Genomic DNA, 15,075 nt, shown 5'->3' with positions numbered 1-15,075 from the left:
CTTTTATACAGGTAACGAGCTGAGATTAGGAGCACACTCTTATCTCAGCTTGTTACCTGTATAAAAGACACCTGTCCACAGAAGCAATCAATCAGATTCCAAACTCTCCACATTGGCCAAGACCAAAGAGCTCTCCAAGGATGTCAGGGACAAGATTGTAGACCTACACAAGGCTGGAATGGGCTACAAGACCATCGCCAAGCAGCTTGGTGAGAAGGTGACAACAGTTGGTGCGATTATTCGCAAATGGAAGAAACACAAAAGAACTGTCAATCTCCCTCGGCCTGGGGCTCCATGCAAGATCTCACCTCGTGGAGTTGCAATGATCATGAGAATGGTGAGGAATCAGCCCAGAACTACACAGGAGGATTTGTCAATGATCTCAAGGCAGCTGGGACCATAGTCACCAAGAAAACAATTGGTAACACACTACGCCGTGAAGGACTGAAATCCTGCAGCGCCCGCAAGGTCACCCTGCTCAAGAAAGCACATATACATGCCCGTCTAAAGTTTGCCAATGAACATCTGAATGATTCAGAGGACAACTGGGTGAAAGTGTTGTGGTCAGATGAGACCAAAATGGAGCTCTTTGGCATCAACTCGCCATGTTTGGAGTAGGAGGAATGCTGCCTATGACCCCAAGAACACCATCCCCACTGTCAAACATGGGGGTGGAAACATTATGCTTTGGGGGTGTTTTTCTGCTAAGGGGACAGGACAACTTCACTGCATCAAAGGGACAATGGACGGGGCCATGTACCGTCAAATCTTGGGTGAGAACCTCCTTCCTCAGCCAGGGCATTGAAAATGGGTCTTGGATGGGTATTCCAGCATGACAGTGACCCAAAACACACGGCCAAGGCAACAAAGGAGTGGCTCAAGAAGAAGCACATTAAGGTCCTGGAGTGGCCTAGCCAGTCTCCAGACCTAAATCCCATAGAAAATCTGTGGAGGGAGCTGAAGGTTCGAGTTGCCAAACGTCAGCCTCAAAACCTTAATGACTTGGAGAAGATCTGCAAAGAAGAGTGGGACAAAATCCCTCCTGAGATGTGTGCAAACCTGGTGGCCAACTACAAGAAACGTCTGACCTCTGATTGCCAACAAGGGTTTTGCCACCAAGTACTAAGTCATGTTTTGCAGAGGGATCAAATACTTATTTCCCTCATTAAAATGCAAATCATTTTATAACATTTTTGACATGCGTTTTTCTGGATTTTTGTTGTTGTTATTCTGTCTCTCACTGTTCAAATAAACCTACCATTAAAATTATAGACTGATCATTTCTTTGTCAGTGGGCAAACGTACAAAATCAGCAGGGGATCAAATACTTTTTTCCCCTCACTGTAGAAGGATAAATGTTAACTAGCTAATGTTTCCCATAAAAGGAAATTAGGCTAGCGAGCAAGCATTTTAGCCTGGTAGCTTAGCACAACAAAAAGTAAAAGCGTTTACCTATGTGACAGAGTCATAGACCGTTTCGTCAACATGACAGATGAGGATGGCACTACCGTTTCTCTACAAGTAGGGTGAGTCAACATGTTTTTCTACTTGCACAAACGCACACACACACACACAAACATCAGAACCATGGACAGCCACATCATATTTAACTTATGTTGATTGGACTAAATTGTTTTGGTATCTTTTAGTTGTCACTGTATTAGACTAAGCAGATGTGACTTGATGATGTTGAAATGTTGTAGTTGAAATGGTGCTGGAACAGTGGAGGCAGCTCCTGTTTTCTTTACGACTTGCTTGGTTCAAAATCAATAGTTGTTTAGTGGTCCGGAAATGTCAGAAATATTAACTTACTTGACCGTGCTTTAGGTCATGTAACTGTCTGTTACTGTACATGCAATATGCTTTGTGTACTTCACTGGACAGAGGTTACTATCTAGTTTTGTGATAAAACAAAGGTGTGGGTGAATTTATTCTGACACTGTGTCTTCTTATTGTCTCTGTCTTTTGGCCTATATATCACGGTCGCAAGGAATATGAATCAACAGGTTATAGAGCAAACAATGCACTTATGACAACACAGAGGTTAGCTAGCTAGCTTCACACCACGTACAATTACAAGGAGGAGGTTATCCTAGATCACTAGCCCTACTCTGAGACGCTTTGTAAATATGGGCCCTGGAAGAAAGCTGTTGTCATATTCCTTGCACAACAGTCCTTTCACCACAAGACCCTAGAGCAGGAGTAGGCAACCCTGTTCCTGGAGTGCCGCAGGCAACCACAACCCCTCCCTGTTTTTCAACTAGTCATTCAGTACAAAACCATTTCCGTTCAATGGAACGTTCGATAACGTTTTTATGTACTGAACACAGCCCTGATCAACTGATCAGTTCAGTGATTGCCTAAATTCAACACACCTGGTCTTCCAGGTCGGTTAAATAAAAAACGTGACGTGCCTGTGGCACTCCCAGACCAGGGTTGCATACCTGTGTCCTAGTGCAGGGTTCCCCCGCCCCGGTGCACGTTTAGTGTTTTGCCCTAGCACTACACAGCTGATTCAAATAATCAATGCTTGTTGATGAGTTGGTTATTTGAATTAGCTGTGAAGTGCTAGGGCAAAAAACTAAATGTGCACCGATGGGGGGGATCAAGTTTGGGAAACACTGCCTTAGAGGTATTAGTAAATGCTTATGAACTGAATATAGCATGTGAATTTCCATTTATCAGCGACACTAACAAAATGGTTGAATTGTTTAGCAACATGTGCAGTAAATGCTAATATGGCTTTGGTGAGGAAAAGTACGTAATGTATTTGTCGTCATATCCCTATCAGGCCACTGCATGCTGTGACATAGGCCTGGATGGCAACACATCTTCAAGCTGCCTGACTAAAGATTGTGGCCTTCAGTGGTACTGGAAACAAGGGCCTTACCTGGGAGTACAACTACATTCTCACTCCGTCTCACAGCAATGTTTACTGTTATTTTTTTGTATTGCTTATTTCACTTTTTGTTACGCGGAGTGGAACAGGGAAACCCAAGAGCAGACTCAGACAAGGAGACTGCTATGTCTCCTAAACAAGGTATGTATTGAAACACAGAGGGAAGATGGAGTGCAGGCCAGGGGAAGCTCGGGCGGGTTGCAGGAAACCAGGTGCGGAGGCTGGAGCGAGAGGGGTTGGGACAGGATCTAAATAGTAACAAACGACTATAAACGTAGACTTAGTGAGCAGAAATTACAATCTGGCAGTCTGGACTGAGTATTTGAGAGGTCTTGATTATGGAACAGGTTGCAGCTGGTGGGGATCTGCTCTGACTCCAGCACCTGTCTCTGCACACACACACACACACACACACACACACACACACAGGGAGAGGGAGAGAGCACTGGGGGAGTGGCGGCAGGTCAAGGAGACACCACAGGATGAGCAGTAGAGGGCGTGGCAGGAGCAAATGTAACACTTTTGTTTATTATCTACAGTTGAAGTCGGAAGTTTACATACACCTTAGCCAAATACATGTAAACTCAGTTTTTCACAATTCCTGACATTTAATCCAAGTAAAAATTCCCTGTCTTAGGTCAGTTAGGATCCCCACTTTATTTTAAGAATGTGTAATGTCAGAATAATAGTAGAGAATTATTTATTTCAGCTTTTATTTATTTCATCACATTCCCAGTGGGTCAGAAGTTTACATACACTCAATCAGTATTTGGTAGCATTGCCCTTAAATTGTTTAACTTGGGTCAAACATTTTGTGTAGCCTTCCACAAGCTTCCCACAATAAGTTGGGTGAATTTTGTCCCATTCCTCCTGACAGAGCTGGTGTAACTGAGTCAGGTATGTAGGCCTCCTTGCTTGCACACGCTTTTTCAGTTCTGCCCAGAGATTTTCTATGGGATTGAGGTCAGGGCTTTGTGATGGCCACTTCAATATCTTGACTTTGTTGTCCTTTAGCCTTTTTGCCACAATTTTGGAAGTATGCTTGAGGTCATTGTCCATTTGGAAGATCCATTTGCGACCAAGCTTTAACTTCCTGCCTGATGTCTTGAGATGTTGCTTCAATATATCCACATAATTTACCTTCCTAATGAAGCCATCTATTTTGTGAAGTGCACCAGTCCCTCCTGCAGCAAAGCACCTCAACAACAAAATGCTGCCACCCCCGTGCTTCACGGTTGGGATGGTGTTCTTCGGCTTGCAAGCCTCCCACTTTTTACTCCAAACATAACGATGGTCATTATGGCCAAACAGTTCTGTTTTTGTTTCATCAGACTAGAGGACATTTCTTCAAAAGGTACGATCTTTGTCCCCATGTGCAGTTGCAAACCGTAGTCTGGCTTTTTTCTTCCTTGCTGAGCGGCCTTTCAGGTTATGTCGATATAGGACTCGTTTTACTGTGAATATAGATAGTTCTGTACCTGTTTCCTCCAGCATCTTCACAGGGTCCTTTGCTGTTGTTCTGGGATTGATTTGCACTTTTCGCACCTAAGTACGTTCATCTCTAGGAGACAGAACGCGTCTCTTTCCTGAGCGGTATGACGGCTGCGTGGTCCCTTCGTCATGATGTCCGCCGAAGTCAGGTCCTCTCCTTGTTCGGGCGGCACTTGGCGGTCGGTGTCGCCAGTCTTCTAGCCATCATCGATTCATTTTCCATGTGTTTTGTCTTGTTTTTCCTCACATCTAGTTCCAATTCCCTCAATTACTTTTGTGTTTAACCCTCTGTTCCCCCCCATGTCTTTGTGTGGGATTGTTTATTGTAGTGCTTGTGCACGTTCCCCGTGAGCGCACAATGGGTTATTTTTGTGCCCATTTATCTTGTTGTTCTGGATGCCATTGGTTTTGCTTAACAAATCTTCGGTTGTTACCCAGTTCTGCTCTCCTGCGCCTGACTTCTCTGCCGCCAATTACGCACCCCGCTACACCCATGGTGTTTATACTTGCGTACTATTGTTTGTACAGATGAACCTGGTACCTTCAGGCATTAGGAAATTGCTCCCAAGGATGAACCAGACCTGTGGAGGTCTACAAAGTCTACAATCTCTCTACAGTCTTGGCTTATTTCTTATGATTTCCCCATGATATCAAGCAAAGAGGCATTGAGTTTGAAGGTAGGCCTTGAAATACATCCACAGGTACACCTCAAATGATGTCAATTAGCCTATCAGAAGCTATCTAAAGCCATGACATAATTTGCTGGAATTTTCCAAGCTGTTTAAAGGCACAGTGAACTTAGTATATTTAAACTACTGACCCACTGGAATTGTGATACAGTGAATTATAAGTGAGATAATCTGTCTGTAAACAATTGTTGGAAAGATTATTCACAATGTAGATGTCCTAACCAATTTGCCAAAACTATAGTTTGTTAACAAGAAATTTGTGGAGTGGTTGAAAAATGAGTTTTAATGACTCCAACCTAAGTGTATGTAAACCTCCGACTTCAACTGTATTTCAGCAGTACTACCAGTAGAGTTGGTATGTGTCTCTATGGATGCGGGCCTTACTAAATGGACTGTTTGAAAATGTGAAGAATAAAAAATAAAAATTACAATTAAATGTAGTTATAAAAATGTGAATCACATTTTTATTTGGTGTACCCCCGACGGCATTGCGCGTACCGCTGGGGGTACCCCAGTTTGGGAATACATGCCCTAGAGCACACAAAAAACTATACATACCTCGGCCTAAACACAAGTAACTTCCACAAAGCTGTGAACGATCTGCGAGACAAGGCAAGAAAGGCCTTCTATGCCATCAAAAGGAACATACAAATCAACATCCCAATTTGGATCTGGCTAAAAATACTTGAATCAGTTATAGAACCCATTACCCTTTATGGTTGTGAGGTCTGGGCTTCCGCTCACCAACCAAGAATTTACAAAATGGGACAAACACCAAATTGAGACTGCATGCAGAATTCTGCAAAAATATCCTCAGTATTCAACCAAATAATGCATGCAGAGCAGAATTAAGCCGATACCCACTAATGATCAAAATCCAGAAAAGAGCCATTCAATTCTTCCTCCACCTAAAAGTAAGCGATTCCCAAACCTTTCATAACAATGCCATCACCTACAGAGAGATGAGCCTGGAGAAAAGTCCCCTAAACAAGATGGTCCTGGGGCTCTGTTCACAAACACAAACAGACCCCACAAAGCCCCAGGACAGCAACACAATTAGACCCAACCAAATCATGAGACAACAAAAAATTATTACAAATTAACATTGAGAAAGGCCACCGTAGGCAGACCTGGCTATCAAGAAAAGACAGGCTATGCACACACTGCACACAAAATGAGGAAACTGAGCTGCACTTCCTAAACTCCTGCCAAATGTATGACCATATTAGAGACACATATTTCCCTCAGATTACACAGACCCACAAAAAATTTGAAATATGGGAGTTGTGATAAACTCCCATATCTATTGGGTGAAATACCACAGCGTGCCATCACAGCAGCAAGATTTGTGACCTGTTGCCACAAGAAAAGGGCAACCAGTGAAGAACAAACTCCATTGTAAATACAACCCATATTTGTCCATTTATTTTCCCTTTTGTACTTTAACTATTTGCACATAATATGATATGTGAAATGTCTTATCTTTTGGAACCTTTGAGAGAGCGAGAGACGTGAAAGAGTCAGTGGAAGGAAGAAATGGAGGCTATTTGGGCTGTCTCTACCTGTATTCTAGGACCTGAGGACCAAGAGCATATAAAGAAGGGTTTTAAAAAAAGAATGGGAAGAGGAGAGTAGCTCTACATACCAATAATAACACATAACAAAGAAGATTTCTTGTCCTTGATGATAGCGTAATGTCATAAATCACTTATTTGACGTAATATCATTCTCTGGGCAAGTTTGAACCCTAAAGCAATGGTAAGGTGAATGCACCAATTTGTAAGTCGCTCTGGATAAGAGCGTCTGCTAAATGACATAAATGTAAATGTAAATGCAATGGCAACAACAAATTAGAAGTACTGGCATTCTCCAACTCTACAACCAGGAGTCAGTATTCACCCTCCCTCTCAGATACTGCCTGGTGCCAACAAGTGAAATGTCACTTGGTCCAACCAAGACCCATGCCTATCACACCCACACAAGCCCCCTGTAACACTCAAAACTTTAAATGGCTAAACTGTTTCCATTTGGAGGAAAGAACAGGCCATAGTAAACCAGGCTTTTGTAAAGTGACATCCCTTTATAGCTAGATAAGGTCACTCTCTCATCCACAACAGACGACAAATATGGCAACAGAAATGGCTAATGGATGCGGGGCAGACATAGGTTTGGTGTAGACTGTTACAATGTAGAGATGGAGTTGAGATGGGGGTGGAGGCTGCTTACCTTGTGCTCGGTAGTCTTCTTCTGCAGACAATGTGCATATTGACAGGAGCAGAAGGAGGGTTCTCCTACAGGGACAAACGACACAGTCAAGGAAAGGAACATGGGGAAACAAATACGAGACATCCTTGATTTTGAGTCGATGGATCCGAGTCGCAAATCATACCTAAAGAGACAAGTAAGATGATAACCATCCAGCATGGATACTGCGCTCTGAGTCTTCATTACGACCCAAACATCTAATCATAGTTAGCAGCACTGCAGATTGTGACCTATAGACTACGGCCACTGGGAAGCAGTGTCTGTCCACACTGCAATCAGACCGTCAGTCATAAATCAACAACAAACTAAACATTTTATGCAACTGACACTGAGGACATCATGGTTCCGTCACAGCTGATATACTCTGAACCGTGGGTCCCGATACTATTTGGCTGGAGAAAATGTGGGAAAGAAACTAAGGGAAAGTACAAGACCTGGGGTAACTATAGTTTCAATTATGCTTTGTGTAAAGTGTTTGTTTTTTTGGGGGCAAATTTATTGTATGACTCTTTCAGCATGCCACTGAAAAGGTTGAAAGCTGCTATTCATTTTATCATACCTGAAAATATTGCAGAGAAATTCAAAGCCATTTGCAAACAAACAAGAAAGTTGGATATGCTTAGCAAAAAACAACTTCAAACTTTTGTCCAGTGTTCTGGTTTCAATCACACACTATAACATATTTAAAGGGGTAGTTTATTCAGAATAGAAACTAACATGATTTCCCACCTACCTTGGCTGTAGTTGATTCCAGAAGGCAGTTTTTAGATATTTAGTTTCCTTTCAACACTTAATAGCCATATTTTGTTACCGTTACAGTTTTGTTACCGTTAGCATTGTCAACACTTAACATTATACTGTTCTTGTGCTCGTGTAATAAAACTGCCATTACTTTTGGAGCAACATTTTATTAGCATGTTACATAATACTTTGGTAATTGCAATTTAATTGTATTTGTATTTATTATGGATCCCCATTCTTCCTGGGGTCCAGCAAAATTAAGGTAGATATATACAATCTTAAAAACATTACAATGAATCTCACACCACATATCTACATCACAAAATCTATGTGCATGTGTGTGTATAGTGCATATGTTATCATGTGTGTGTATGCGCTTCTGTTCCTGTGTGTGTCTCTTCACAGTCCCTGCTGTTCCATAAGGTGTATTTTTATCCGTTTTTTAAAAATGTATCTGATTTTACTGCTTTCATGAGTTACTTGATGTGAAATAGTGTCCATGTAGTCATGGCTCTATGTAGTACTGTGCACCTCCCACCATAGTCTGTTCTTGACTTGGGGACTGTGAAGAGACCTATGGTGGCATGTCGTGTGGGGTATGCATGGGTGTCTGAGCTGTGTCCTAGTAGTTTAAACAGACAGATCGGTGCATTCAACATGTCAATACAAGTAGTGATGAAGTCAATCTATTCTCTACTTTGAGCCAAGAGAGATTTACATGCATATTATTAATATTAGCTCTCCATGCACATTTAAGGGCCAGCCGTGCTGCCCTGTTCTGGGACAATTGTAATTTTCCTAAGTCCCTCTTCACAAAACTAGGACCTGTAGGACATGCCCTGTTTATAGCATTGTTAAGACGGCAGAGCAACACTTTATTATGGACAGACCTCTCCCCATCTTAACTACTGTTCAAATAAAAACCGAATCGTATTTGTCACATGCGCCATTTAGATTGCATGTGACAAATAAAGGTGTAGACCTTACCGTAAAATGCTTACGGGGGGGGGGTCGTCAATGTAAATAGTACAGGCGGCCATTTGATTAATTGTTCTGCAGTCTTATGGCTTTGGGGGTAGAAGCTGTTAACCTCTATGGGATCGGTGCCCCCCAGGACAGTTGAGCTAACATAGGCTAATGTGATTAGCATGAGGAAAATTTCACAGGACACAGACATATCTGATATGGGCAGAAAGCTTACATTCTTGTTAATCTACCTGCACTGTCCAATTTACAGTAGCTATTACAAGGCAATGTTCAGAGACTGCATTCACTGTAAACATTGCATATGTTGGCTCAATCGGAAATTACCTTTATATTTCTAGCACGCAATCTGTAACACTTCAGTGATACAGACTGAATAGAGCCCTTTGATTCCTTACAATGGCTCAATGAAGGGGAAATCTAAGGGAAGCACAGAGTGGAAGCCATTCACAGTACATTTCACTTGGCAAACAAGGCCAAATCCACTTAGCTCTTGTTTATAATCAGCATAAGGAAAATAAAGGGAGGCAATTTTCCTAACTTAATAATGTTTCATGACAACTGGCAGAATGTGATTTAGTTAGCAGCGACATTTAGAGCGATATTGTTTATGTGGCTAATTGGCAGCCCCCTTAGATAATCAATTAGTGGCAACAAACCATCCATAGCTGTTGATCCTCCATAACTCTGGCATCATGTTCCCTCCTATAGGCTACACTGAACTCAACCACAGTGCAAACACGGTAATCCAATGGTTCTAGTACAACTTCACAAATGTCTTTGACAACATATCATACATTGGTATCAACTGCTAAGGTATGACAACTGCTAAAGCTTTGGATCTAGGGCTGTGATGGTCATGGTCAGTCTGCTGTCCCCACATGCTTCAAGATGGCCACCATTGTTCCTGTACCCAAGAAAGCAAAGGTAACTGAACTAAATGACTATCGCCCCGTAGCACTCACTTCCGTCATCATGAAGTGCTTTGAGAGACTAGTCAAGGATCATATCACCTCTACCTTACCTGACACCCTAGAGACCCACTTCAATTTGCTTACCGCCCCAATAGATCCACAGACGATGCAATCGCCATTGCACAGCACACTGCCCTATCCCACCTGGACAAGAAGAATACCTATGTAAGAATGCTGTTCATTGACTATAGCTCAGCATTCAACACCATAGTACCCTCCAAGCTCATCATTAAGCTTGAGGCCCTGGGTCTGAACCCTGCCCTGTGCAACTGGGTCCTGGACTTCCTGATGGGCCGCCCCCAGGTGGTGAAGGTAGGAAAAAACACCTCCACTTTGCTGATAATCAAAACTGGGGCCCCAAAAGGATGCGTGCTCAGACCCCTCCTGTACTCCCTGTTCGCCTATGACTGCGTGGCCATACAACAGTAGTAGGCCTGATTACCAACAATGATGACACAGCCTACAGTGAGGAGGTGAGGGCCCTGGGAGTTTGGTGCCAGGAAAATAACATCTCATCCAACGTCAACAAAACAAAGGAGCTGATTGTGGACTTCAGGAAACAGCAGAGGGAGCACCCCCCTATCCACATCGACAGGACAGCAGTGGAGAAGGTGGAAAGCTTGAAGTTCCTCAGCGTACACATCAATGACAAACTGAAATGGTCCACACACATAGACAGTGTGGTGAAGAAGGTGCAACAGTGCCTCTTCAACCTCAGGAGTCTGAAGAAATTTGGCTTGGCACCTAAAATCCTCACAAACTTTTACAGATGCACAATAGAGGGCATCCTGTCGGGCTGTATCACCGCCTGGTACGGCAACAGCACCGCCCGCAACCGCAGGGCTCTCCAGAGGGTGGTCTGCCCAATGCATCACCAGGAGCAAACTACCTGCCCTACAGGACACCTACAGCACCCAATGTTATAGGAAGGCCAAAAAGATCATCAAGGACAACAAACACCTGAGCCACTGCCTGTTCACCCCGCTATCATCCGGAAGGCGAGGTCAGTACAGGTGCATCAAAGCTGGGACCGTGAGACTGAAGAACAGCTTCTATCTCAAGGCCATCAGACTGCTAAATGATGTTAAATAGCCATCACTAGCACCTTAGAGGCTGCTGCCCTATATACATAGACTTGGAATCACTGGCCACTTCAATAATGGAACACTAGTCACTTTAATAATGTTTACATATTTTGCATTACTCATCTCATATGTATATACTGTATTCTATCCTGCTCGCGCAAATGCTCGCCCAAATATTTGCATATTCTTAATTCCAATCCTTTACATTTGTGTATATTGTTGTGAAATTGTTTGATATTACTGCACTGTTAGAGCTAGAAACACAAGCATTTCACTACACCCGTAATAACATCTGCTAAACACATGGACTGGTATTTGATTTGAACACCTTGCTTGTTTCCGCAAGGAGCTACAAAGTTTTATCACGTTGAGTCCATGTTATCGCAGAAATGGACTCGACCGCATGAATGCCGTGCAGTCCCAACTTCAGTCAGCTGTTCGTTCCCAAATAAAAAAAATAAAAAAATTCTAAAAACAAATAAACAGTTATGACGGTTATTTTATTTTCCTGATGGTCTTCATCCATAACCACCGCTTACATGGTTATACAGTAATTGTGCCACGCCTATTTGGATCCTTACAAATCACAATCTTACTGTAGAAAAACAACACAAAGCAAATCGCCAAAGCCTGCAGACAAATCACAAAAGCACAGACAAATGTAGACTGTCAGTTTGATAGTTTCATTGTCTAAAGTGTCTATTGTTAAACACATCATAACAAATCAAGACTCAACCATCTAAACCAAGCCTGGCTAAATAGACTCATTGCTCCGGGCCAAACGCCACACCACACCCACAAATGTTTGTTTATTCTCTGCAATGAGTCTGGATTTGACTCCTAAACCGACCGTTCTAGAATGCGAACACATTCGGATCGTCTGATTGGTCCCAGAAACCGATAGGTTGGCCCAGAACCAGAACACACGTGAGTAAAGCAACGGTTCGAAAATTCGTCATTGCCTTTGATACTTTTATTGTTTACAGACGATCCAATCGCTGATTACATTGTTTTGTACAATGCCTCTTGTTACCACGAACGATTCAGACAGAAGTATATAGTGATCGATAGAGCAGCGGAAAAATTCAGTGGGAGTCATCAGGCAAATGTGAGCCAGCAAAACAACAGCACATTTTTCAGTAAATGTTCTATTGACCTTTGACCTGGAAGCATTTTATGGACCTGTGGCCTGAGATGCCATCCTCTAGTCTTGTGGACATGACTGGCAGCTACAGTGCATTTGGAAAGTATTCCGGCCCTTTTGACTTTTTCCACATTTTGTTACAATATAGCCTTATTCTAAAATTGATTAAATTGCTCATCAATCTAAACACAACACCTCATAAAAACAAAGCAAAAACAGATTTTTGTTGACATTTTTGCAAATGTATTAAAAATAAATTGCACTGTATAAGGTATGTCTCTGTGCTCAGTAGCTCAGTGGGGAAAGAGGTGAATGGGTTTTATGCTGGGACTTGACCCAGTGCTATAGTCTATAAAGCCTTGTTGAGTACCAAAGTGGATGGCACTTTATGTCAAACTGAAAACATCCAACATAGGGAAACAGTCAGCCATAAGACCAGTCAATCAGTGCATAGGCTACACTCGAGATAAAGAGTTAATCCCTTCTTTCGTTGTCCTTTATTATCTAGCATTATGCTAAAAAGGAAGAAAATCCTCTGAATGATACAGTTGATAGGATTTTCACAAGACAAGGGAGGCTGGAAATTGGTCGATAATCATCGAGGTCACTACTATCCCTGCCCTTACTGAGTTGCAGCACAAAAGCTGCTTTCCACACTTTTGGAATATTTCCTGATACTAAAGTTAAATAAAAAAATTGTGTTACTGAGCCAGCAATGAGGGGCGCTGCATACTAAAGCAAAGACGGGTCCAAATTGTCACCCCCAATGACTTCTTGGTGTAAATTGCTGATAAAGGCAGCTAGGACTTCTGTTTCTGTGAGTTTCCAAAAATATAAACCCTGACTACCATTTCCCAAGTCATGTGAGGTGGACTGACCATCCATCGAGGCAGCTGGAGGCTGTATGTGGGAAGAACAGTAGGACCACGATTTATTTCAAATTTGAAACCAGCCCAGATAAAATGCTGATTGAAGGCATCACAAATATAAACTTCTCCAGTAATGATGTAGGAGTCTAAAATACTTGCTTAGACCCCGCTTTAGTGAATTAGCAGTTTTCCAGAATTTAGAGGGATCACTAACTGTGTCTGCCATAGAGCTAAGGAAGTAGTTTGATTTGGCATGTTTAACCAAAGCAGTGCACCTATTTCTCAATTGCCTAAATAGCTGCCAATCAGTTAATGAACCAGTTTGTCTAGCCTTGGCTCAGGCTTGATTTATTATCAAGAGGAGGTCTGAGAGTTGTGATAGAAAAATTATGTATTCACCTTGTTTGATGGATATGTAACAATTATTTACTTAACAAACAGTAAGATATTTCTGTCATGCTCATGCTGTGTTTTATGGTCTCCACTCTAGCACCCTGCAGCTAATCTGGGCATATGGTTTTACTAGAGATAGCTTGAGCTGACAATGACTTGGTGATAAAAACCTAAAAGCTGGCATTCCATAGACAAGATGTGGTGTGTGTGATCCGAGATAGAGATAGTCTGGACGAGTTTAGAACAATGCCTCATTGTCTCATCTTCCTGGCATCTGGGAAACTAAGCCGGGTTGGGGGTAAAACACCATTTTACATTTTAGTAGACGCTCTTATCCAGAGCGACTTACAGTACATTTCATTTCTTTTTTTTTCCCTGTGCTGGCCCCCCGTGGGAATCGAACCCACAACCCTGGTGTCGCAAAAACCATGCTCTACCAACTGAGCTACAGGGAAGGCTGTGTGTAGATAACCAAGGTGGCTTATGGGAAGGTTAGAAATGACTAAGCATTTTTTAGGGCCTATATAATATATTTTTTAATTGTTTTTAGTTAGGCTAAGAGCCTAACAGTCAGTCAAGACTGTTGGAATGCGCCTCCCGGGTGGCTGCATCGCAGTGCTAGCTGTGCCACCAGAGATTCTGGGTTCGAGCCCAGGTCAGGTAGGGTTTGGCTGGTAGGGATATCCTTGTCTCATCGCGCACTGGCGACTCCTGTGGCGGGCCGGGTGCAATGCACGCTGACCAGGTCGCCAGGTGTACAGTGTTTCCTCCGACACATTGGTGCGGCTGGCTTCCGGGTTGGATGCGCGTTGTGTCAAGAAGCAGTGTGGCTTGGTTGGGTTGTGTTTCGGAGGACGCATGGCTCTCGACCTTCGCCTCTCCCGAGTCCGTACGGGAGTTGCAGCGATGAGACAAAACTGTAACTACTACCAATTGGATACCACGAAATTTGGGAGAAAAAAGGGGTAAAAAAATAGATGGTTTCATTATTGCAATAATTAATCAATATTAAATAAAGATGATTGTTTGAAGAAATTACCAAGTCTCTCTCAGTACTGAATTTCCACCACAGAGTACAAGACAGTACCATGGATTAGTTTGGTTTTTGACTCGGAGTTGCTTGAGGGGCATGTTTATCAGCCAGAGAGGAAAAATGGATTAGAAAAAATCAAGTACCAAAACAGGTGTCTGTTATGCAGCTAGTAGACAAATCCTCTGAATAATATAGATCATGAAAGAACACCTCGGCAATAATTTATTAAAATGTATCCTCACAATTATACGAGGTTCAGAGTTTTTCAATTTGATATCTCTAATGCAAGCAATAGAGCAGTGGTCACTGATATAATTTGCAAAAACACCACTAGCCAAATACTTATGGCGACGGTTAAGGTCAGTCAATGAGGAGTTTGTTAGGTTTTTTACATTAATCTGAGTGGGTTTCATTATTAGCGGAGTCAAGTTGAACTCAAGACAAACACTCCTAAACTGATCTGAGGCATGTGTAAGCCAATCAAGATTTAGATCTCCTAACACAACCA

At 42.5% G+C, this 15,075-nt stretch overlaps 1 protein-coding gene across 1 annotated transcript in view; it reads right to left on the bottom strand.

Annotated features, from left to right (window-relative positions):
* LOC106584045 (collagen alpha-1(XXIV) chain) overlaps positions 1 to 15,075 on the bottom strand; it is a 187,550-nt gene that overhangs the window by 159,450 nt on the left and 13,025 nt on the right. Inside the window, exon 2 of the mRNA XM_014168854.2 lies at positions 7,306 to 7,370. Coding sequence (XP_014024329.2) covers positions 7,306 to 7,370 — 65 coding nt within the window. The remainder of the gene's footprint in view (positions 1 to 7,305; positions 7,371 to 15,075) is intronic.

Source organism: Salmo salar, chromosome ssa23 (genome assembly GCF_905237065.1).
Source record: "Salmo salar chromosome ssa23, Ssal_v3.1, whole genome shotgun sequence".
In the NCBI taxonomy this organism is placed as follows: domain Eukaryota; kingdom Metazoa; phylum Chordata; class Actinopteri; order Salmoniformes; family Salmonidae; genus Salmo; species Salmo salar.
This window is presented reverse-complemented; position numbering and strand designations above follow the sequence as displayed.